The 25,903-nt window shown below is 45.7% G+C and overlaps 1 protein-coding gene across 2 annotated transcripts in view; it reads right to left on the bottom strand.

Annotated features, from left to right (window-relative positions):
- Positions 1-25,903, bottom strand: part of LOC135388458 (cytochrome P450 3A14-like) — a 104,342-nt gene that overhangs the window by 56,113 nt on the left and 22,326 nt on the right. For both annotated transcript variants that reach the window (XM_064618032.1, XM_064618033.1), the window contains 2 exons: positions 16,841-16,937; positions 10,249-10,301 (listed from right to left, as the gene is read on the bottom strand). In XM_064618032.1, the coding sequence (XP_064474102.1) occupies positions 10,249-10,301; positions 16,841-16,937 (150 nt within the window). The remainder of the gene's footprint in view (positions 1-10,248; positions 10,302-16,840; positions 16,938-25,903) is intronic.

Raw genomic sequence — 25,903 nt, 5'->3', positions numbered from 1 at the left:
AACGAATCACATTGGAAGATGGCGAAACGTGTGCTCCGTTACCTTTCCTATGTGGACGATATGGTAATGGCGGCCGACACCGAGGACGCACTAAATGAGGCCATCCACTCACTCAGCCAAAAGATTGACCTAAAAGACTTGGGCGAGCCGAAATTCATTCTAGGCATCGAGGTCATTCATGACAAACACAAACGCCAGGTACTCATTCATCAGCAGAAGTACATAAACGAGGTGTTGAAGAGATTTGGTATGGAGAACTGTAAACCAGTCAAGACGCCAATTGAAAAATCCCAGACAAAAAAAAAACGGATGGATATCAAGGGCATAGTGTCGACTGCAATACAGACAGGGAGCAGGGTGCCATACCATACCAAAATCTCATAGGAAGCCTCATGTACCTAGCACAAGCCACGAGACCAGACATTGCCTTCGCCATATATTACCTGAGCCAACTTAACAACAATCACAACGAATCACATTGGAAGATGGCGAAACGTGTGCTCCGTTACCTTTCCGGAACCAGAATCACAGGGATCACCTACTCAGCGTGTGGGATGCCAGTCACTGGTTACACAGACGCCAGCTGGAACGAGGACGGGACCGGGAAGTCACGAAGTGCCTATGCCTTCATTCTGTCAAAGGGTGCGGTCAGCTGGAAATCGACCAGGCAACAAGCCGTAGCTCTTTCTACGTGCGAGGCCGAATACCTTGCCTTAACAGAGTGCATGAAGGAAGGCAAATGGATTAAAATGTTTCTGGGAGAGCTTGGGTTCCAGAAATATTGCAACCGGGAACTGGAGATATACTGCGACAACCAATCGGCGATCAAGTTGGTAGAGAATCCGGTACACCATCAACGGACGAAACACATTCAACTAAAATACCTCTACGCCCGCAACGAAATAGAGAACAAGGAGTTTACTGTGTCGTTCATCTCTACAGAACACATGGTCGCCGATGCTCTCACAAAGTCCGTACCACATGCGAGGAATGTCTTCTGCGCAGGAGGCCTTGGACTTCGTTTTTAATAACTCCTGGGTGCTGCTTAAAATACACCCAGCTGGTTTGAGGGGGAGTGTGTTGTTTTTGTCTATTTGCTTTCAAACCAACTGGTTTCGTTTTTGAACAAAAATAAACGGCTGGCAGTGTTGCGCGCGGGGCTTCGCTCTTGCTCGTGCTGCACGGTCAGTGAACGGAACTCGGTCAGAGCTGTCGTCTAACACTATGTAGGGTTCAGATGCGCACTGGCTGTTTTTATGGCTTTTAGAATGACCGCTTATGTGGGTGTTGCGTGAAATGTGTGGAAGGATGCGGACACATATTTGTATACCAAACTCGCTGGACTTCCGAGGAACGTTCGAGAACATAAAATGTGTGATGTGACACCGTAGAAGTCCTGTATTATCATTCGGATTATATATGATTTAAAAACTCATGACCACAGCTTCGCGATCGCCATTCTTAATTATTTATTGTTAGCCAAATAAATTTGCCAAAAAACAAAACTTGTTCAATCTATTCGATCACACAACGAGCGGTTGAAACGACCGGTTCGCACGTGCTAACCTGGCGCGCGCCGTCGGGATATCATCGATTCTTCGTAATCCCTCAGACACGGTCGCCCAGAACAAACGAGCGCAGCGTTGATAACGCCAGCCTGATTGCACACTCAGCGGCACACCACAGCGAACACCCCTCCGACTGGAATACAAATGTCAAAACCTCCTCGCCTTTTATTTCTACTAAACGCCGCCAGGGTGGCTCCCCGCCAGACCTCGGCAAAGCTCACTCATGCTGACTCACGCTCAATTTGCCTAATGAACTGAGCGTGAGTGAGCGACGCGAGAGCTGACTAGGCGGTGAGTGAGTCTGAGTGGGCGGGCGAGAGCTGAGCGGACCACGAGTGAACTCGAGTGAGCGAGCCGTGAGTTGAACAGGCGGTGAGTGAGCGTGAGTGAGCGGGCCGAGAGCTGAGCTGGATGTGAGTGAGCATGAGTGAGCGGGCCGAGAAGTGAATGGGTAGTGACTGAGAGTGAGTGAACGAGCCAAGAGCTGAGAGGGCAGTGAGTGAGTGAGCGCCCACTGAGCGAACGTGAGCGCGCGATTCGAGAGTTAAGCGGCCAGTGACTGAGCGTGAGTGCGCGAGCCTGGAGCTAAGTGGCCAGTGGGGCTATTAACTGAGAAGTGAGCCCAACTGAGTAGTGAGCCATTTTCATACGCTCACTAATTAAGTAAACATCCGAACTTTTAAATTTTACTTCGCACGCTTACGGAACCTCCGTTTTACGCATCGGGACCTTCAGCGAAAAATATTGCAAAAAAAAAAAACGCGTCGACACTTAGTGATTTTTCCGAGTAATTAGTTTGTTTCGGTTTACATATTTCTTGCGCGGAGCAGTGCATCGATACTCTCTTTGGATCAGCTATCCGGCTGTCGATTTCGTGTTCATCCGCTTGGTTGACACACGGGGGAGATGGAAGATAAGGAACAGCCCTAAGACCGCAAGACGCTTAGCGGTCGGTGAGTGAACGTGAATGAGCGAGCCGAGAGCAGAGCGGATGGTCAGTGAGCGTGAGTGAGTGAGCTGAGAACTGGGCGGGTGGTGAATGAACTTGACTGAGCTAGCCGAGAGCTGAGCGGACGGTGAGTGAGCGCGAATGAGCGAACCGAGTGTTGAGCAGACGGTGAGTGAGCCTGAGTGAGCGAGCCGAGAACTGGGTGGGTGGTTAGTGAACTTGAGTTAGCGAAAGTCAAAACTGCCAAGGTCTGCTCCCCGCTTGCTCCACCGGTCGAAGTGGCGTTACAGTTAACTCTGCTTCGATCTGTACATGTCAAGTACAATCACAGTGTTACACAAACATTACTGCCTTGCACATCTGTACGTCATGAAAAATGTCAACAACAACAAAAAAGGAAATTATGAACGTGCTTTTTTGCACATTTCTGACGGAATTCAGTTTTACGCCGGAAGATTTTTCCTTTCCGACATCAAACAACCGAAGCAACAAGGCAGGGCGAGCAGATCACAGGTGTGGCCTTCGGGTTCTCAGGAGGAAACACCGATAAGGCGGGTCGCATCCGAAGATAACACGTTGGGCCTGGTTGACATGTAACTGGTTGATAGAAGGTGTCAACCACTTTTAATATGCACGCCTTTTCGATTGTGCACCAATGACAGAAGAGATCGGAAGTAATCGAGGTCGATTACGTTGGCGAGGGTGGGGCCCCAGTCTGCAAAGAGTTCAACCAATTTATCCACCCAGCAGGATCATTTTGCTACAGCCGGAAGCGATTTCAAGGCTATGGGCCCGCTGCTTGTGGACTTAACTGTCTCTATGCAGGAATCCGTCTTTGCTGTAGCTTCTCAATTCAAGACTCTACTAAGAAGTTCTCGTCAGTCAACTTTAGTTTCTACGGCAAGCTGATACGGACACTCGTTCATAAACATCTCCCAAGCATGCATGTCATGGAGGACTTTATTATGGTATCAATAAATTTAACCTGTTAATGACAAAATAATATTTGTTACTGCTGCAAAAATATTTGATATTTACAAGTTACTGCACTTCACACATACAAGACAACAAACAGTTTTCTTTCGTTTGCATGGCTGAGTACAAATTTTATACATGATTTTTTCATCTAAGTAAAGAGCTACTCAAAGCATACATGAGATACATATGAAACTAGTTGAGATCAACGCCGCTATAAATCCTTATAGTTCCATCATAGTTCATATACAGAGCAGCGGCAAGCCCTGACATGTCAATGTAAAGTCAGTGAGAGAACAAGCTCTGACATGCACGGTGCCTTTCCTACATAGACGGCAATCAGCGAAAGCCAAAGGGAAGGGTTTCGATTCCATCATCGCAAATATATCGTTTCGTGTCTGATGGATGGAGGGCAATTTTGATCATGGATGTGATTTTTCTCAAGTTGTTTCTGTTCACAATTATGTTTTGTTTGCTTCTAAACATTTTTCGGTCCTGAAGATCTTCTCTATGCATGCAAATGCAGTTTTTGGACTTCACAATGAAAACACTGTTCGTTCGATTATGCTGCGTCATGCTACATAGACTAGGACATGTAATTTCGGCTTAAGACAACAGAAGCCAAGGATGTGATCGTGCGGGAGCTCATTTTTGGATTTACCCAGCACCATCTTTTTTTTGAGTGAGTGAAGTAGGTGGTGTGGGCCATACCAGAATGGTCCAGATGCTAAATCCGAGAGTGCTTTCTCACTGTTCAGCATGAGAATGTAAGAGTCCGTATCTATGTACAGTAACCTCGTATTACACGGAGAGGATGGTTGCAATAAAAGTCGAACTGTTTCAGTTTTGACAACTCCAATATTGTAAAACCCAGATAAAGGGGTTGCTTCATACGAAGCACAGATTGTGAGAACTAGAACAGAATGACATTAGAACTGAGTGCTCGGAACTGTTTGAGATTTCGCTTGCGAACGAGCTTTTACATCTGCTCGTCCGTCACAGTAAGGCGACAATCAACGAATTTTCTAACCTGCATACACGAACAGCCATAGACAGAGTTTATCATTTTCTTGCTGTGAATTCTTTCAAATTGGTTAGTCGCGTCTTTACGCAGATCGTTGCTCAAGCCGACATAGGCTCGAAGGAATGGTTTTTGCTCAAACTTTACCACCTTGTAAACTTTTGTGGGTTACAATCCCAATTTCAGGTACAAATTCAAGTTGCGATATTCCCAAAAATACTGCTTTTTGTCATGTCGACAGCCGTTTTGCTTCGGTGTCTTTCCCTGGAAGTTAAATTTGTTTTCATGAGTTCTTTCGATAATTATCAATAATCATTAATAATAATCATTGACGACAAGAAAATACAAATATAATTGATCTTATTTACTACCTCGTGATGCGAGCACAACATGCTGCAAGACCTCCCTTTTCTGATCGGATTCTTCGGCTATTGGTGAAGTTAAACCTGAAAGCTATCATTGTGCATTCCAGTGGACTTCAAAAAGATGCAACAGGAGAATCACCAGTCAGTCGTGCCGCACTAGCTGCTAGCAAATATATCACACCTCGGTGACTGTCGCCTCAAATCAGGCGTGCTGCAAAGCGTGCTCTGCAGTTAACACAGACACCATACTGAAGAATCCGAGCGGAGAGGGACAATGAGAACATATTGCTTCACTTCCCTGCGAGGCATCACAAAGAGGCATTGGCGATGCTCCAGTTGATAAAAGCTCTCTTGGTGAACAACGACAGTGGACGAGTGATCTGCCATGGCAAAGTGGTTCCAAACTGACCCTTTGTCGAACTCCTAAAGTACGAGTTTCACAACAAGCAACCATTCTGGATGAGAAGAGACGTATCCGCTGTCATCAATGCTTATTTGATGAATGAATGAATGATGTACCATGGTGTTACACGTAAGATTCGTCTGCGCAGTGTAGCAACATGTTGCACATGGCGCAGGGTAGCACTGCTGAATGCTTGTTCATCGCTTGCGCTGTTCAGATTGCCAACACAAATTGAAATTGCAAGACAAAGAAGAAAAAGACGACTGCAAATTAAAATTGCTACGTATTATGATCCTCAACACGGAGGACTGGGGCGACTTGCTCGAGCCATTGGTGAAAAGAAAGGGAAAGTCGCCAGGTTTTTGGAGACGAGTGATTTCTGTATTCTTCACAAGGAACAGAAACGACCTGCGAAGTTTAGAAAGATGATTGCCCGTGGCGTAAGAGAAGCGTTCCAAGCAGGCTTGCATGATGTACAAAAGTTAGAGCAGTACAATAGTGGTTTTGTTTATATATTTTCATTGAATCCGATCTATATTTAAAAAAAAATAGAGGTTAGAGTGTTGGGCTGCCGTGCGAGCAGCCTGCGAACTGCAGTTCGAATCCTACTCTTGTTAAAGGAGCAGGGAAATCATTCGGAGCACCGCTGATTTCACCGCTTGATATGAACATACTACCTTCATAAACTGTAATGCAAAATATTTCATTTGAATAGCGCGAATTTCCTGAGAAAATTAGTTTGCAAGAATGCGCTCCCCCAAGCAGAGTCTGGCGTGTGGTGACGTCAGGTGGCCGAGCCACTTCATTGACTGCCAGAATCGTTCGTTCCCCGCCAGAATCGTCTGCTAGCTCCGGAACCGTGAGGACTTGGCTGAGACGCTGTTGCTACTTGTGTCCGACATTATTCACTTGCGTTCTTACATGATTTGTCTCGTACGTTTTGCATAAAACAAGACTGCGGGAAGCGTAAAAGGTGTGGCTAGGCCTCTGTGTTGCCCTGACGGCCCGGGTTCAGGTGATCGTACGCTGTTGCCGTTTCCGTTCCGATTGTGCTGAGGTGTCGTTGCCTAGTGAACAGTATTGTGCCTGTGTGTGCAGCAAATATATGATACGACTAAATACATTCCTGTCAGTTGGAGATTTATTCCATGTACCACTGTTGTATGCTGCGTATGACCATTAAAAAAAAGAACGCTTATTTGGCCATTTGGTTTGCAGTTCCCCACAGACCGCGAGCAGATGAACTCTACGGACTTTACTTTGGTATCCATGTTGTTCCATCCATCCTATGCATTCATCGGTCTGCTGTTTCGCCTCGGAGATGCCAATGTCCGTGCGGTTCAGAGCACATAGTGTTGACCATAACACAGAGAACTCATGATGGTCGATGACCTCTTCAAATCAAAACACTGCTCACTGTGCCAATTCTTTATGACTATGCATTTGTAACCAAGAAGAAGCACTATATTTCAATGCGAATGTTTGTTCACACTTAGCAGCATCACTTACCAGGGGACATTCGTGTGGCGAAATCGAGGCTGGTGGAGCTTAGGCTCCAACTCCATCAAAAGTTTTGTCAAGAAGAGCAGACGTGTCGACTGTAGAGTGTTCCGTTCATTACCTGTCTTTTCCACGACGTCCAAGGAATAACGCTTCCTGCTCGGTCGGCTTGCCGGCGCCGGACAAATCGTAAAAAAGAAAGAAAAGACGGCACGGCCACATAACATCGGCGGCTTGCAGCCGCGAGAGGAAGCATTTCTGCCGCGAGATTCAAAGCTCCCTAGCGCGCCAGGATTGTGCGCTGCGTTAAAACTTTTTGTGCTGGCGACATCTATTGAATGTCTTTATAACCACTCATTTGTAGGGGTAGTGATGAAAAAATGAATAACCGAGAGACACGGGGCACGTAGACAAACACCAACCGTTCTCAAAAAGAACTTTTGAGACTGAGAACTTCTCGTGTTTGTCTGCGTATCCCGTGTCTCTTGGTTATTCATTCTTTCATCATCATGCTCCAGTTATAGTCTGCGGCCTCTCCGTTTTGTCGATAGGATAGTGTCACCTACCGATGGCAGAGCGAACTCAAAACGGTGGCGTCATCTGTTCTAGTTAGTACACTCTTAAACCCGTACCTTTTATTGTAACTTTTAGAAACGTGTAACTTCTATATAGACGTAGATTTCGAGATTTCTTATAGGTTACACCACTGTAACGTATATTTAGAGGTTAAAAGCGACCAAAGTCATGTCTTTACAACACGAATAGAAGTTACATCTCGGAAAAAACAAAAACAGCTTGTTGTAACTTATAAATGTACCCTCTACTCCGACACTGTAACTTCTAAGCGAAATCTCCAACGATAATTTCTTTGTTAGTTTCTTATCGTTTGTTTTCCTTCTGTTTTTCAGCATAATGCCGCGTTTCAGCCTCCCATTCGAGACGACAGTTGCGAATCTATGCTGTTATTTTTTATCTGTTTCAGCGTCATTTATACGTCGACTACATGTTATCAATGCTGTATGAACACAGATTATAAGTTCGCAGTCTGGAATACTGATGGTATGTTTCTTTCTAAAGGGTGGAAAACCATTGTCAATGCCGCAACCACCAAGATTTACGATTTCGCTGCGTAGCCCAGCCTGGTCTAGGTCTATCCACACTGAGAGCGGTTTCCTTGAAACGCTTAACGCTCGTCGTCTGCCCGTTAACAAGTGCAATCTGTTTTAATCAGTGGTTTTCCTCGCATTTATCATAGTATCGTCAGGAACAACGGAAAAGCTAGATGTCGCTAGCAAACGAGGATATTTTCGGTGTTCTCGGGAAAGTGTAGTGAGTGCGAACATTGCAAAGAATATATAACCGAAAACGAACGTCACCACCGCAGCCTTAATTCACACATTTCATACACTGGGTAAGTGTACATTTTGTGCTAGGTACGTGCGTTATTTTGATAGCAAGAGCTCTAAGCGCATGTTTGTTGTGATGATGGCAAGCGTTTTGCGGTCCTGCATATGAACGCCACTTACGCTTGCTACTTTTCTGCTCTTACTTGGTCGCAAGTCAATACACCGGTGTGCATTTTGCGAGCTGCGGACATATGCATCGAGATATATAATTCGCAGCTTCCTACTTGTTGTATTCTTACGATATTCTAAGACTCAATCGCGGAGTGAACGCCTTCCCGCATTTATGCTGCTTTGTACCTTGTGCTTTGTACGGATTTGAATGGTTCCGTAAATGTTACTCTCATTGCGCAAACTTTTGTTCCCAGGATCCCGCATGCAGGTTCACATACCGTCACCAGCGCAATGCAGTACCTCACAAACTCGTCCCAGAGCGCCTCCAACGCTGATAACGCAGTAATGTAGTGTCTCCTGCGTTACTGTACACTCATATTCCTTAAGGTCGTGTGCGTTTTATGTAATAATGTATTGCCATTCGCGCTCGCCTCTGCAACACGAATGTGTAATAAATTTTTTTTCTGCTGCAATTCTCCATTTCGTTGGGCCTGTTCAGCTTAGCAAACATAGGTCAGTTGTTTTGACTCGCTGGCTTCCTCGCACTTTTATGCATTGCTTCTCACTTAGAAGATAGTTCTTTTTTCCACATACATGGTAAAGCGACCATGGTTTCTCCTCACATCAGAATCGCACTTGTGCACAATGTGTCACCTCTCGACAGACTTCTGTTTTTGTAATATACATATGTTCAAGATCCCCTTTCTGCTGGTTCATTTTGGTACCTTGGTGTGCTCTGTAAATGTCTGTCCATATCCCACGCACAGGGTGTTTGTTTTTATTCGCATCACACCAGCGCTCATTCGACAGGTGGGTTATGTTAATTTTCGCAAATTAACCCATCCGTAGTTACAAACATTTCGGACATTTCCTGACGCATGTGTTTGTAACTACGGATCGATTAATTAGCAAAAATTCACATAACCCACCTGCCAAATGAGCCTTACTCTGTTGCGAATAAAAATGAACATCCTGTATAAAAAGCCGCACGTTGGCGTAACCTATACGGGCAGGTGCTGGATTGAAGGCCGTAACCTCTGATTAGTGGGTTTCCTTGTGACTTTTATAAAAGGTACTGCTCAGAGGGTACCTGGTAGCTTCTGAAATAGAGGGTAAAATGTTGCGATTTTTTACCCTTTACTAAAGGGTACCGAGTTAAGAGTGTAGTAAAGACGCGTCTTCACGACGGTATCGTTATACAGTGTAAGTGGCCTAGTGAATAGTGAGTCGGGCGACAGTTCCCAGGATCGGATCCCCGAGGTGGAAAAGTTTCTTCATGCGTGACGTCAGGGGGATAGTGGTAACTTTTGTTAAACACAGTTCCAAGCGGTTGCGCGTGACGTCACCGTGAAGTGCGACGGGTGTGGAACTGACGGCGTTATCGCCGGCGTAGATGTGACGTCAGATGTTCCCAGATAGTGGAGGGGGGGATTGTAACTGTGACGTCAGATATTTGTCCCAGATAGTGTGGGCGTTGTCTATGCCGTCAGAGAGGGCTCTCAGATAGTGTTTTCTATACTACTTATGCCATATATTGATAACAATGTTTGACACGTTGCCTGCAAAGCGCTCTCAAAATTGCTTGGTCCCTGGTCAAATCTAGACCACCAGCGTGTGCCCTCAAAGCTCTTTCGACACGATAGGACTTTGAACCTTATTATGAAGGCGCTCGTTATTTCATTCCCCACATCACCATCAGCAATGGAGCAGAGTATCGCCCCTGGAGATGAAACTCCCCATTCATCATCTTAAAATAAAGTTGTTTGTTCCTTTACCTGCAAGGCACCGTGTAAATAACTCAAAACAGGAATAGATCTCCTTTGTTTGAACTTGGACCAATGGCAGCCGTTCATGCAGCTTATTTATGAGCGCATTAGAATCACAATTACGTAGCAGTTTCATAGAAGCATATTGAGTTACTAATCATAGTGGGAACTTCAGCTTACTTACCCGAAAATATCTCCGTATTTCTTGCACCACTTTGTAAGAGTTGGAGCTCTGAGCTGTGTGAACAAGAACGTAACAGAAGCATTGAATGCAAATTTACAAAAGGGCAACAGATAACATGCAGCAGACCCACCCACACTCCCCACACACGCATCGAATGGAATTGGCAAAAGCATAGGTAGCAAAGAAGTCAATATTGTAGTTTTCGAGCACTTGTTGCAGTCACGCGTAGGGGGTACGCCTAGGTTTGGTTCCATAACACTGTCGTGGTGGCTTGGCACCGGCACGTAAAGAGTTTCGAGCGAAAGACGAGCGATCCAGACCAGCTTAATATTTAATGTGCACCACAGTAAGAACAAGGCCAAATATAGTTAAGTATGAAAGGAAGAATCTGGATACACAACAAATGGACACAAACGCGACCTCGAACGCAGTTGCCCATATTCCGCATCCCAAATGCTTTTCGCAAAGGTACTATGCCATCCGGGTGCATGAGTATGAAGCTGTTATAAAGACAACATTCGGACAGGTTGGTGGTGTGTACTAAAAAGAAAAAAACTAAACATAGTGCAAGTGGACCACAAAAAGGAGGAAAACGAGACGACACAACCACTGTACTTGTGTCGTCTCGCTCACGTCCTTTTTGTTGTGTCCCCTGCAAAGGGCTTTAGTATGAAATTGCTACCATGAAGTTTATCATGCTCCAACAACGCATTTCTCTCACGATAACGTCTTAGATATTTCATAAACATATTTTACAGTTAGCCCAGCCTCTGCGGCCACGAGAGCCCCAACAACAACGCCATCATTGTGATGTGGTTCGCACCTTGATGCGGCGAACAAATCAGAGAGCAGTCGGCCCTCGGGTTGCTGCCTTCGCCGACGATGGTCTCCCTGACCGCGTCCGCTTTGACTTCGTGACACCCGTCCATATTGGAATGTTTTGCTGTGGTACTTTCAGTCTTGGGGGATTGTATCATGTCGTACAGCGTATCGTGCCATGTTATCGAGTACAGGAGTGCGGTGTTACGTTCCTGGCCGCACCAATTCGTCCACGGAAACCCGGAACTAACGTTTCACCGAAGCAGGGACAATGGCGTAAAACGAAAATAGGAGGCAACAATCCACAGCACGTACCCTGCAATCGAGAAAGGACGTCGTGTTGGGCACATCTGTTCATCCCATTTCGGTGACGAAACCTAGCTGGACACAGACATTATGCTAATTCACCTCAGGTTCGCTTCAGAACGAAGGCGGCGAAGTCCTGACGCAATGCCTGCGTCTACATTGTTCCTGGAACAAGTAGAACCGCATGACTTGCCCTGTGACGAGGTAAGCTTTAGCTTTCAGTTCGCACCGAATGGAACGCAATAACAAAAATATAGCGGTATCGTGCGCTTTAGCTCGTCCTAGTTCTTTCCAACCAGAAGAATCCAGCTCTTTTATTGTCTGGCACAAATGTACTCTGCGGAACATCGCTGATCTCTTGGTGGGCCTTGTAACCCCTTCAGTTTGTCTTCGTAAGCATGTTCCGAATTCGCTGCTATTTTACAAGAGGTAGGTTTTCGCCTCCATCGTTCTTTGCTGGTGGCTCCTGAAGATGTGCTTCCGCCTCTCATACGGCGCATGTCGAGTTTCTCCTTCGAGTGATTCATTCGAATACGGTTTAGTGGTGTAAATAGCCGCCACTTAATACCTACCATTTCAACATTCCTATCACAGGCTCCATCAAGCAGCATGCTGCAAGTGGTGTGTTCAACAACAACTTCCTCTACCATTGATAGTGTGGAATTCGTTCTCTTTAACGATTTCACTCTTCCCATAATCTTTTTATAGTATAAGGACGCACTTCCGTAATGTGAAAAGCCTGGGTCTTGTACAACTTGAGGGTCATGACAAAGACGCGACATAACTCGTTTTGTCCACCAGTTGGCCTGTATCTACGTCATACTCTGAGATAAGCGACGTTTAGTATTTGTCAGAGCATTGCTCTGAGGACTCAGCGAACCACGAATGCCTATACTGTACGTACCAGTAATATCCAAATATCTAAGACAGAGAGGAACCTCTAATTGGCATCTATTATATGTACTGTTAGCACGTTGAAATCGGCGGAGGTTTATGGAACGTGCATTGTACCCATATTCTAGACATCCACTATACATCCACCTAGCAGGTGCAATGAATGCATAATGGATGATACAAACGTATGAGACATGATGCATGATGTAAAACCCCGAGACTAGGGAACACGAAGGGACAGACAATCATGCATCATCTTCACCAGATTGCTTGCTTCCTAGCCATTTTTTTTTTCATTTTTTTATGAGACATTTCTGAAACATTGTTCCAACTGCCAATCTAATAGTAATTTTTGCTTATTGCTAGAAGTAATTAAGTAACTTGTAGCAACGGTTTGGATATTGGGAAATAAGTAAAGGCGCCGCGTTTTTTCATGTTTCTTTTTCTTTTTCATCGTGCGCGTCGAGCGCTGTGGAAGGAGGTTTTGGTGCACTCTTCAACCAACACAGGAAACCTGTTGGTTTTACACCTCCACACAGCAGGTAAAGACATCGTAGACGATAACCTGAATTATAAAGAATATTTGTTGGGAAGAGATGTCAGAAATGTTAGTCAGATACTTGATTCAGTGCAGACGTGTGTGTTAATTGTGCAAACGCGTCTTCGTCACCATTACAAGTGCGTTTTGCTGTCGCAACACGCAACGTATGTGCTCCAACCATTTGCATGTAGAGATATACATGATGTATCTCTGGTTACCGATACATCTCGGAGCATTCCAAAGAAGACTTTTGAGGGACGCTCGCATGTTTCCTATGGTGGATAGTTCTCTTGGACTATCCAAATCCCACAGCGAGAAGCTTCGCACACCTCTCCTGAAGGCTACGGAGAAATGTCCATGCAGTTTCCCGGGCTAACACTGGGTAGTGATAGTTATGGGTTCCGCTGCACTTTAGGCGTATAAGGTGGGTTAACCTACATCAATTGTTACTCGTAGGAGAGCAACGCAGCGCCAATCGACTCTGTCGAATTCTGCGGGATTTGACATGTCGCAACATCGGATATGTTATGCTCGGCTGCAACTGAATGGCTTGCCCTGAAATTGCCATAGCATACGCCTAATACAAGAGTTTATATTAGTACATCAGTAGCTGGATTCTTAGGAAACTGGTAAAAATGTGCGGCCCATTTATTTCTGCACTGTTAAAACAGAACTTCATCAAATAGCACGCTCCTAGCCAAGCACCATTCCGAATGGTATCATTGTGTGTCCTGATTTCTTCGAAACAGGAAGGAGGCACCTATCTGGGACATGCATAATGTGTCCCAGATAGGCGCCTCCTCCCATTTTCGGCAAATGAATACGCAGAATGATATCATTCGGAATGATGGTTGGCTAGGCGCGTGCTATGTGGTGAAGTTCTGTTTTAACAGTGTAATAGATGTCGTATAGACATCCGTGTGCTTTGCACTGACATCTCTTGAATGTCACAAACGTCCAGTAGTTACGTCCATTAGACGTACTTAGATAAAGGTATGGATGGGTTTTACATGTTGATAGCATGTCCAAGGTACATCCAATGTATCAAAATGTATATACATTAGACGTGCACAACACCCAACATTACTCGTCTGATGAATGTTCATAAGACATTTGTGGTTATCTGGGGAGAAAGAGTACAATATATTATCGCCGCAGGATGACCTATCAATACGCAATCTACGAGTAATTTACGAAAACCCTTTCTTAAACTAGCCACGAGTGCTGCAGCGTGGCGTTGGAGGTCCGGAGGTCCATTGCATGTAGCATCACCATAGTCAGCAGTCGCGCAGTCTCATGTTCAGCTGTAATTTAATCGTGTAGTACGTACACGTATGTACTACGTACTTCATGCAACGACTGCAACTTTTGAAGAAACGGAAAGTGCTCCACACTCAGGTAACTACCATATTGAATGAACTTGATAAACATATAACGACTGCCAACTGCGTTCCTACTGATTTGAAGGAGCGAATAGAACGTCTTGATCGAATCAACGCTACGCTTATGGATGTAGACAGCAAGATAGAAATCCTACTCACAGAGGATGAGTTCGAAGATGAATATACCAGACAACTAAATTATCAGAACCGCATTGGCACCATAACCTTCAAAGTAAAGGAGTTCTAGTCGGCAACGCGCAACGAGACGTCAACCATTGCCGCAACAGCCAATGTCAGTACCAATGAGATTCCATAGCGTACGGTAGCTCTTCGATCTCCCCAGACTACACAGACACAGGAACATGCGGCAGTACGACTTCCTAAGTTGGACCTTATGAAATTTGATGGAAAACGACACCAGTGGCAACAGTTCTGGATTCAATTTCAGGCTACGATCCACGACAACCACAAATTATCTCTTAGCGACAAAATGAATTATATGATGGCCGCGTTACAAGGAGAAGCTGCCAACGCGGTGAAAGGGTTGCAACTGACATCCAGCACGTATGAAACAGCAGTCAGCATCCTTCGAGATCGGTTTGGAGACGATAATCTCCTGATTCAAAAGCATTTAAGACTTCTAGCCGAGATCGAAGTCTTGCGTCAATGGGTGGTTGAGGTGCCGCGGTGCCTGAAGTCCCCTCGGCACGCACTTGAAAGTCTTCGCGTTGTCTGAGTACACGGTGTGGTATATGCCTCTTCGGGCTATAAACCTTCGGAAAGCCTGTAGGAATTTAGCAGCAGACATGTCTTCGCAGAGCTCCACATGTACAGCTTGGGACAAAAGTTTACGGAACACGGCACTGGCGTATTTCTTCATCGGAGCGGCCTCCTGCTAGATATCAGGAAGATATCGAATAAGAAACGGGTGACCAGCTATTCTATCCAACTCTCAGTATGTCTGTCCGCACCTGTTCGCTGCTAGAGTGTCGCTGCAATGAAGAAACGCGCCACCCCGGTGTTGCGTAAACTTTTGTCCCGAGCTGTACTGCCCTGGTGACAGCGCACGTAAATAAGGTAACGTATCATTTCTCGTACGTCCTCCTTGTTCGTTTGAGCGTTATTGGCCCCGCGAAATCTATGCCCACCACCTGGAAGGGATGACACACCGTCACGCGGTCTGCTGGTAGCTGCCCGTCGACTTGATCTACATGCCTAGAGTCGATCTTTTTACACACAGCAGAGTCTCGTATCATGTGCTTGATCTGCTGACGGGCACGGATCACCCAGAACTTCTCTCTTAATGGACGAGGGTGTCACGCACTCCGACATGAATCAGAACGTGCTATACTTCACCGACATGCAAGCACTACTTACGGAGGTCGAGGCGGTGATAAACTAACCTTTGTCTACAACGAGCACACGGAACCTGCACCTCTAACACCGGCCGACATGATAATAGGACGTCGTTTGACAGCACGACCGTCAACTCACTTGGCGCTACCTTCAGCGAGTCTTCTAAGGAACTCCGCCCAATCCATAGATCTGCTAAGAGCCACGTGGAGAAGGCAGCAAGCATACTTCGAACAGATTTGGAAGAGGTGGCACAAAGAACACCTGGCCGAACTGCGCTCCGCATACCATTCGAAGGGCTTGAAAGCCACCGACGTCAAAGTGGGAGACGTGGTTCTAGTTAAGGATTCCAATCGTACTAGGCTACAGTGACAGATGGGAATCGTCGAGAAAGTCTTCCTAAGCGCAGATGGGAGGGTTCGAGTTTGCTTACTGCGCACTTCCAATCAGAACATCATCCGAAGGCCCGTGCAACATGTATACAGAATAGAAGCATCGGAAGAACGGCAATCGCATAATCAATCATCGCCGCCGGGGGCAACCTGTTGAATCTATCGCTGAAGACCACAATGAGTCATCACCTGCCTCCCTCTCACGTGACGAGAATCTCGTTCACATCATTCTGATATCATTCACGGCAATAAACACATCGTCAACCTGCCAGTCAGTTGGGAATCAGACCGGAAGTATCTTTGCGGGATGACCAGCAGTCCTTCCAGTCAAAACCATTGTGCTTGAGTCACGTCAGCAAACACACATACTACGTCAAAGGGCAACTGCTTGGGCACGAGGTACTCAGACAGAAAATTTCGTCAGAGTCATATTCGACGGCGGTAGCCAACGCTCTTTTATTACTAAACATTTGTCTGAAGCTCTTGCATGCAGAAGAGTTCGTGGACGTTGTTGTGGAAGCGTTCGTGGACGTGGAGGAGTTGGACGTCGTGCCGTGTACTACGTACACGGCACGACCCTGCTTGCGGCGGACACAGTTCACTGAGTTACAGTCTGTCTCAGGGAGGGGAGGGATTTCTAGAAGGTCTGCATATCAATGACGTCGCTTGCGTGCTATAGGTGAGCTGAACTCATTGTGCGGCTGCAAGAGCGTATGTTGGTTGTAATGCAATATGTCGCAGCTGAAAACGAGAAATATGTTAAGGGGGTATTTCGTACTCCTTCAGCAAGAATACAGTAAGATTTATGCTGGTTGGTATACATTAATATTAAAGCAACAAATGATACACGGGATGGACAAAGAATCGAGCCATCACTTCCCTCAGAAGCGAACGTTCAACCTTACCCCTCTTTCGTACTCGAACAGGTTGCCACAAAGAAGATTGGGTTCTGGTCCTGGAACGCCCATGTCTTTGAAGAAGTTGTAATGTTTCTTTCTCCACCTTCGAAACAAGAAAGGGGAACACATAATGACACATAGTAGCAGAAAACCCCTCTAATTACAACACAGAATCGCTCAGTGCATCGCAACAGTGAAATCACAAATAACCATGTTCCTGTTAAACAACGCACAGCATACACACAGACTGAAACCATTTCCTCATCATTTGCATGTGCACGCTACCGTTACCGAAGCACGGCCGCCAATTTTTCGATGCGTAGATGATGTCATGGTGCGAGATGGTTTGGGCATGCCGAACTTCTTGAAAGAGAGCCACATAGGGCCCGCTCTCAGCGTGAAGGAACAACAGTGTGATTTTCTACACTACAGTGTGTAGTGCATTTTATGTCTTCAGGTGCAAAAAAAAATAAAGCAACGAACTGTTTTAGCAAATCAAGAATAGGTCAAGTGTCGTCCACGACAATTCAACTTTTTCACAATGGCCTATGCGCATGCGTAAGACCTTGAGGCGCCGGAGAATATTACCTCCGTCTTCACTGGATGGGGCACTATGGGGACGACAGAAGTGGGGACCAGTGGGGAGACTTTGTCGGCCCCACTCCGGGTAGGTTTTGCTCCTTTGTGTTATCCACGTGGATTCGTTGTGACGCGCGCCGAGCATGGTTCGTGCGAGAGCCGCTAGTACACGACACGTATGTGAAGAAGGTCCATAGCATCGCGCTGGAGGACGTACGCGTGGTCTGCTTAAATATCATGTGCCATTCCAAGTCATTACGGAAGCATACGTAAATGATAGTTTCAGCCTTTGTGGATACACGCTATTCACTCGCAGTTGTCTTACAGTGTCATTTACTTGAGTGAGTATCAATGATGGAAATATCTGACCGCAGTTTCGTTACATTGGCACGCAGACTGCCTGAGCCGACCATCTTATGCCAGAGTCAGTGGTGGGTAACATTATGCCCTAAGGAATGAGTTTGTGCATCCCGACATCCGTCTGTCACGAAACAACGCAAGCGCTATATAGTCCATGCGATACGAACGCCTTTACTAATAAACGACTTTAGAAAATCGCAGAGTGCTTAGCACCGCTTTGAACTGTGGGAGCTTACTAATACGAAAGAAACGGGCGGAAAACTGTTTCGATTCCTCCTCTACCGCCCCATTGTCCACCACATGTCAAGGTCAGCGAAAGCGAAACGTGAAGGGTTATATATGTTATTCTCTGACTACTTCCCTTTCGTTCTTCCCTTTCCCTTCGTTCCCTCACTACTACTACTACACGCTTTCCTCGACCCACGCATCCCTATCTCTCCCTCTTTTTTCTGGGGGCCGTACACTAAGTTCCCGCTTTTGTAGCGCGGTTCTTGGAATCGCGTCCTTTTGCTTAGAGCAAGTACGCGCCAGCTTCCATGGCATGCATCTGTATTTGCTTTGTCCTGCGTGTCGTTTATTATTAATAGTGAGTTTTAGTATACCGTTGATAAGGTTATCGTGCCTACCGGAACCAATTGCAGTGGTGCGTGACTCAGAATCTTATCCACTGATTGGTTCCAGTCGATACAGTTCGACGCGAGCCACGTTATCAACGGTCTGCTAACACTCTCTATTATGTCATGATGACGTGTGTATACGTGAGGTTCTTGACGGCATTCGAGTTGTTGCTTCTGTGGACGACGTCAGGAATTTTTCTGAAGACAACGGTGGCACAGATTTTCAATGGGAACACAGAATATCCAGTGCACGCTATTTTCCGGAAGGAGGGCGAGAAAACCCGTGGAAGCTTCTTTCTGGAAGGTTCGTGAAGGAAATTTTCTTGTAGATAGTTTTTGCTGTGTGTGTGTGCGTGCGTCTCTTGTTTGGAAGAAAATATTATGCTTGAATACCTTGTGAATGGAAAGTGACACTTTAGAATTAGGACTAACTTTGAAATTCCAATACTTGTGATACCGCATTTCCAGATTCCCTGCGATGCATTTCAGATAGGTTGCATGTCGCGTGATGGGCACTGAGGATGTGGCCAAGGCCTGCAGCGATCGAAGGCGGATAGGAAAACCATAAAGGCGTGAACTGGACCCGCAACAAACGCGGGATAATGTAAGTGTTTACATATCTTGGAAGGTATACTATCGTCACCAAATTTCTGTCCCTCTGTTGCTTTTCATTCGACAACGTGCCTGAGGCTGCTGCTCAACAGACAGTTCATCCCTCTGGATTGACAAGCATTTATCGTTATTTTTTCTTGTCCAAAACGTGTACGCATATTTTTGGTATGCACAGGGCTACTAAGCTTATTTGGAGACTCTAGGTATGCCACTGGTCACAACCGTCTGCGTTTTGAGTGTGGCAATTTACCGTAATGTACATATAGTTTTGTCACTGCGGGAAGCAAAAATTACTTTCGTAGATGCAGACATGCTCACTCAGTTTCGTAATCAGTATTCAATATTTCGTGTATTATTTTGTATTACGTCTTTGGCTATTGTACCTGAACTGACTGTATTTCTTGGTGCATACCTCCAGTGATTCAAGAGCAGAGCGGAGCAAGGCGAAGAAACCAGAAAGAAAAGGAAGAGAGCCGCGACACTGAAAGACAAACTAGAGTGTCTGAAAAAGTATTTAGAACCTGATGACCTCAATACCAATAAAAAGCCTTTGAACACAAAGTCGTGCTAAGGGCGCTCTGTGTTGTCCATGCCTTGAGGTCCACTATATGGAAACCTCAGACCCCGAGGTAACTGCAGGGCCTGAGGTAACCCCCAAGCTCTAAGGTAACCCCAGAACCTCAGCTCTGAGGTACCCCAAAACCTCAAGCTCTGAGGCAACCTCAAGATCTCACATGTCCCACAATACCTCAAGACCTCAGACTCTGAGGTAACCTCAGGAATTATTTTCAATAGGGCCCCCTCTCACTGTCGTCAGAAGCCCCGTAAACGGACACAAGAAAACGTTTATATGCACTACCCAGATCGTAAATTCAACCTTCCTTCATTCTCGCGTAATACTGTCTGACCAACCCGCCATGGCCTGCCCTTCGGCGAGGGCGACCTGGGCAAAGTAACGAGTTACCTTTACGAGTATTCAATATTCTGTCTTAAATACTTTTCTAGATCGATATTTTGTATTCTACTGAGTTACTTTTTAACTTAACTTAAATACCTTTTGTATCTTGTACAAGCCTGGACGAAACCACAAGGCCAGGGACCGCAATGCCCATAACGTGATCCAAGCGCATAAAGCCGCTAGATTCCAGGCACTAGTGTTCGGGTGACAACGGTCACGTGATCCGACGCGGTCGCTGACCTAACAATTCCCGAGCGCTAGGCTGCGTTGCAACTAAATGGCCACCCGAATTCCACATAAGAGAATGAAAACTGTCATCTCGGACGTTCCAATCCTTGCCATCACTTCCCCGTCAATACGCCACGCAAAGAGGACATAGGCCTATCCCTTCAGCTTGATGCTCGGTTCCTCTGCCGATAACAGCAGCAAGGGCACGATGGCAAGCAAAGAGTAAGAGGCGGGTCAGCGCTTTCCTCCAACGATTGTTGCAAAGCTGACGGAGAACTGAGTGAGCCCGACAATTTACTTAACTCGAAATGACGGCTTTACTTTTAGCAGCTACCACCGTAGTAGGTAATGTATTTTTATGAGTACCCAATTACAGCCAAAAGTCTCAGCACCAGCAATTTGCCGGTTCATGTACAATTGGTACGTGACTAATTAACACAATACATGTGGGCGTGTGTCGGGGATTTCTGGCGCACGTCAAAATAAGCTCAGGTGGTCGAAATTATCCGCAACCTTACCATACGGCACGTCCAGCTTGTCACCATTAAGCTGACTCACCTTCCGTGTAAATCTATTCCCTATTATTTTTATTTAGGTGTGTGAGGCTTGTAGTACGGTGCCTGTTCGCCGCTGCTGTGCATTACGTCAGCAAGAACACCAGCGGCTCAGGAACACCCAAGAAAAACCCCTGACTGTACAACACAGCCGGCACCCAGATTCGAACCCGGGTACCTCCCCGTCTCAACGCGGCATGGCCAGCACGCTAGCCCACGCCAGCCAGGCCTGCTGGTACACAAATAGTGGGATACTACAGGTTTTCCCGCCCATTTTAGTCCAAGTGCCATCTGATTTAATCCAGGCGCCATTCAGTTTAATCCGGTTGCCATCTGAAATAATCCAGGTGACATTTAATTTAATCTGAGTGCCACCTGAAGTAATCCATAAAGTTTTTAAGCACTATAACCGTGTATTCACACCAGGGACATCCATGTAGAGTATACTAGTGGAAGGAAAAGTAAAAAAAGTAACTGCTGATGGGACTGAAGTTCTGCCGTGTCTCATGTAGAACATTCCCACGACGTCGAAATATTGGGAGTTGGACCGGGAGGAAACGACACCACTGGTGCTGTCCTCTGCTAGAGAATATCTTCTGACTGAACTGCAGGATATTCTGCGCGGTTAGAAGAGCACAAAAAGGCATGGCTCACATAGCAGACGACACCATTGGTCCTGTCATCTGCTACGCAATATCTGGTGACTAATGGCGAATTCGGGTGGTCATTTCGTAGCAACTTTTTTTGCCAGATGCCGAGCAGTCATGTTCGGTTGGTCAAACTGAAGCAATCTCACACGTCCGCGTGGCGCTTTCCGAGTGCTCGGAATTTGCCAGCTAGCACTTTTTTGTCCGGTCTCAGAATGATCGAGCAGCGGATTGCTCAACTATATCCGGTGTCGCTACATCCACACTGCAACGATGGCGAGTTTCCTGGTTGGCTCGCACGTTGAAATCACTTGGTTTAGCAGACGACATAACTCGAAGACAGGCGAGCGCGATGCCCCTAGCGTGATCCAAGTAACTAAAACTGCTAGAATCCTAACACTCACGTGCGGGTTGGCAACGGTCATGTGATCCAGCTCGGCGTCCGACCTAGCAATTTCCGAGCGCTAGGCCGTGTTGCCACGAAATGACCACCCAAATTCGCCATAAGCTGCAGGATATACGTGATGTCTTTCCGTGCTCTTCAAACTGCAGGGAATATCCTGCTGCAAAGTCACAAGATATTCCTTCGCAGACGAAGTGACCACTGGTGTCGTCTGCTATGAGCATCATGCCTTTTCGCGCTCTTCTAGCCGCGTGGAATATCTTGCAGATCAGTCACAAGATATTCCTTGGCAGACGACATGACCAATGGTGCCGTCTACTATACTTCCGCTCCAACTCCCGATATATCGGCGTGGTGTGAATGCTCAACGTAAGACGCAGCAGAATTTAAGTCCCGTCAGCAGCTTTTTACTTCCTTCCACAACATATTCTGCTGTAGAATATGTTGTCTGTAGAATATTCTGAAGGGATGTCCCACGTGTGAATACACGGTTATAGTGCTTAAAAACACCATGGATTAATTCACACGGCACCCGGATTAAAGCGAATAGCATCTGGATTTTTTCAGATGGCGCCCGGATTAAATTGAATGGCGCGTGGAATATTCCGGATGGCACCTGGACTAATTCAGATGGCACTTGGACTAAAATGGGCGGGAAAACCTGTAGATGATGCAGTTTTGCAAGTAGCAGCTTAACGGGACATGAACACACACAGGCCCGGTTTCACCAACGCGGGTTAACTTTGAACCGAAGTGAAGGATCGCTAAATCTTGGAGTGAGCACTGAATTCTTTTTTAAACGTTAGTTGGTGATGCGACGGGCTGTACGCCGAGATAAATCTTTTAAAATAAAACATTAAATAATCCACGATTAAAATTACATCCTTCAAACTCCATTTTCTGAAATAAACCGCTTAAAAATACACGCCCTCAAAATAAAGGCTGTTAAAATAAATCATGGTTAGTCTTAGCAAGGTAATGATCCGTATGGGCGACACAATGTTCTTTTCGGCGGAATGAGCTATAATGATGTTTCTTACTCATGTTTGTAGTGTTATCAAGTACATTTCTTCAAGTAACAACTTTGGATTTTGAAATATCCAGTTTAAAAGTGATGAGGACGCTGAGCATATGAATACAGGACACACACACTGGACCCTTGAACCAGCTGTGGGCTGAGCTGTAAACGAGAATAACAGGCTGGGGGGGGGGGAGATGGCTCTGATGGCGTTGTGGACGGATTGGGCGGCGACGGGCATTCGCTCTGGATGTTATTATGCCAGAGAAAGAGAAGTAAAGCCGGCCAGGATACGCCACCAATAAAATTCGCCAGCCGCACAATCAGAGAACCCCCCCCCCACACACACACACACTAAGTTGGGAACACTACTGGCCACGGGTCACATACGGACAGACAACTTTCGGTATAGCGCATTCTGATCCACAGTTCTAGCCCTGGCTATCCCCAAGCGCGATGACCGCACTATTTTCCAGGGCGGACGTAGAGCCGTCGGCTGTCCACCAATCAGGGACGGTGGATTTTAAAAGATTTATTTCGAACCGTTTATTCTTCAAAATTTGTTTTTCGGAGTTTATATGGACAACGTTGATTTTCTCATGATTCATACTGAGGAGTTTATTTTGAAAGTTTGATCTTTAAGAGATTTATTTTTGAACGTTTTATTTGTCTAATGATTTACTTCGGCGTCATCGTGATGAACGTTTCAATGATAATTACTTCTTGTACTGAAGAAGAGTTGAGCGTTACATTCAAGTTAAGGGACCGTTAGTCTCAGTTTAAATGTTACTCGGCGTTGGTGAAGCCGGGCCAAATCAGGTATGTTAATCGTGGAACCTGTCATTAAAGAAGCTAGGTTGAAGTCAGACATACAGGACGTTGATCTGAAAATTTGTTATCTAATATTGCATTTTCGAATTTCTGTACACTGTACATATTATTGCCTGTACGGCTGTACATGCATTGCCTTTGCATAGTATTTTGTATATTTGCATATAGTATTGCCTGCCTTCCCCTTCGCGTGTCTGTACACTACAATGGCTCCGATATCATGCCTGTTGATGGCGCAGCCTCGTTCCCATACATGCACACACGTTAGGAGCAACGCACTCTTTCAAACAAGTTTATAACTACATAATACATGGATTCTTGTCTCCATATACAGGGTATTTCAGTTAAGAGGAGATACGAGTGAAGCGGTATCTCCGATTCACGATTTTTTCGTATGCAGACGGCGCCACACTTACGTACGGGTCTTAGCCTGGTGGAAACTGGAGCCATTACCCTTGGTACAAGTAACTCACTCATCCGCGGTATCGTGTTTTCCCATAAACACGTGTGTCCTCCTTGACTATCGAGATGCAGGGATAATATGAGCTGCCAATATCAACTCAGCAAAAGAAAACGAAGGGAAGAAAGAAGGAAGTCCCGACGAAGTCGCATTCTTCTTTTTGTCCCTTTGCAGACTGCATCTGGTGTCTTCTTGGGGTTATGTTTTCTTAGCTTGTCAGACTTGCTTGACACCGCCCCAGTCCAAATGTTAAGTTTCGTTCGCCCGCGCCTATTTATATTCGCCTGCTGATTTTTCTTGGGCTCTGAGTTCCGACACTAGAATACTTTGCGAACGAAATGTTTCCGCAAAGGCAGCTGCGAGCAATTAACAGAAAAAGTGTGGTATATTCATTGATTAAACATGTGAACTCATAATATGAAATATTTTAAATTTACAAGCTATACACCAGTGTAAGCGAACCTACGTTTGAGAATATCGTGTCTCATTCCATGTCCTATTTGTCCTCCATTTGAAGCAACCACAGTCGGACAGGACGACAAAACGAAGCGCAACATTGTTTGTTTGCAACTTCTACAGAATACAGCTCTCTTCTATATTTTTGATGTCTGACATACGGGTATAGGAAATATGGTCCCGCACCTTTGCGCCCAAATATTTAAGGACGTAGTTGCGGATAGCCGATGAAATACATTACAGCCGACCGAATATTACCATTGCAGCACCCGATTTGTTGAAAGTAAGAGACAGTGTTGTTTTTTCTTAAATATGTCAGTGCACACTGAAATTGCACGCCTTTCAACGAGGAGCATAAAAGCGATGTCATTCGCTACGCCGGTCTTGGGTACAAGTATTTTTCTTTGTTAGACCGACACAGGTTCTACAGGCTTGTACCGACGCAAACATTCACATGAATATATTCCCTATTGGAAATGAATTCCGAGGCTCGACGTCCAAATTCGATGTGCACCTGATGAGGAGCTTGTTTCTTGAATCTCATTTCGGGGAGCGGGGAATTGCTCGCCGAACATTTGATCAACAATCCAGAATTCAAACCGGACATTTGCTCACACCGTTCTATTTTAACATGTGAGCAATGTATGCTTTATTGGCAGACACATAGTCATACAACGTATAACGACAACCTTATTTCGACGTGATGTCGAATGCAGTTGCTCAATATTTTCTTAAAATTTATCCACTTATCGAGATAATGAGTGAGACAAAGGAGAAAAAGATAAGAACGAAGAAATGTCGCGGGTTATAGATTCCTACCACTCTACACTGCTGGCTTTCCTCCACTTCAAGGAGTTTCTGTCCTACTGAAAAAGAAAACATGTTCTAACTGTTTGATGTCGGATGGCAACGCCATTGCTATGTAGCATTCTTCCCGATGTCAGTCAACACACGAATCATCTGCTGTTTTTTGTTTTGTGTTTCAATGTTATCTTCGAGTTTTTTTTTTTAGTTGAAGTACCTCCAGGATGGTGAATGGTACCATATCTACATAAAAGCGCTCACACTGAGAGGAGAGAACGCCGCGGGGGAATACGAAGTTAGTTTTCTGAGGCAGAGCAAGAAAAGGCCGAATTCGTTTGTCGACGTTTCTGATATGTAATTGCTAAAACGAGAGCTACATTGTTGAAGTCTTGCTTGCCCCACGTTGTGTTACTGCTACCAGACGCCTCTAGCCCTGCTGGGCGTTCGAAGTTGATTTTGCATCAATTAATTCGTTGTATGCACTTGGCACCATACAGCCCCACTTGTTGTAGCACTCTGCCCGAGCCTGGGGCACACAGTAG

This window comes from Ornithodoros turicata, chromosome 3, assembly GCF_037126465.1.
Source record: "Ornithodoros turicata isolate Travis chromosome 3, ASM3712646v1, whole genome shotgun sequence".
NCBI classification, from domain to species: domain Eukaryota; kingdom Metazoa; phylum Arthropoda; class Arachnida; order Ixodida; family Argasidae; genus Ornithodoros; species Ornithodoros turicata.
This window is presented reverse-complemented; position numbering and strand designations above follow the sequence as displayed.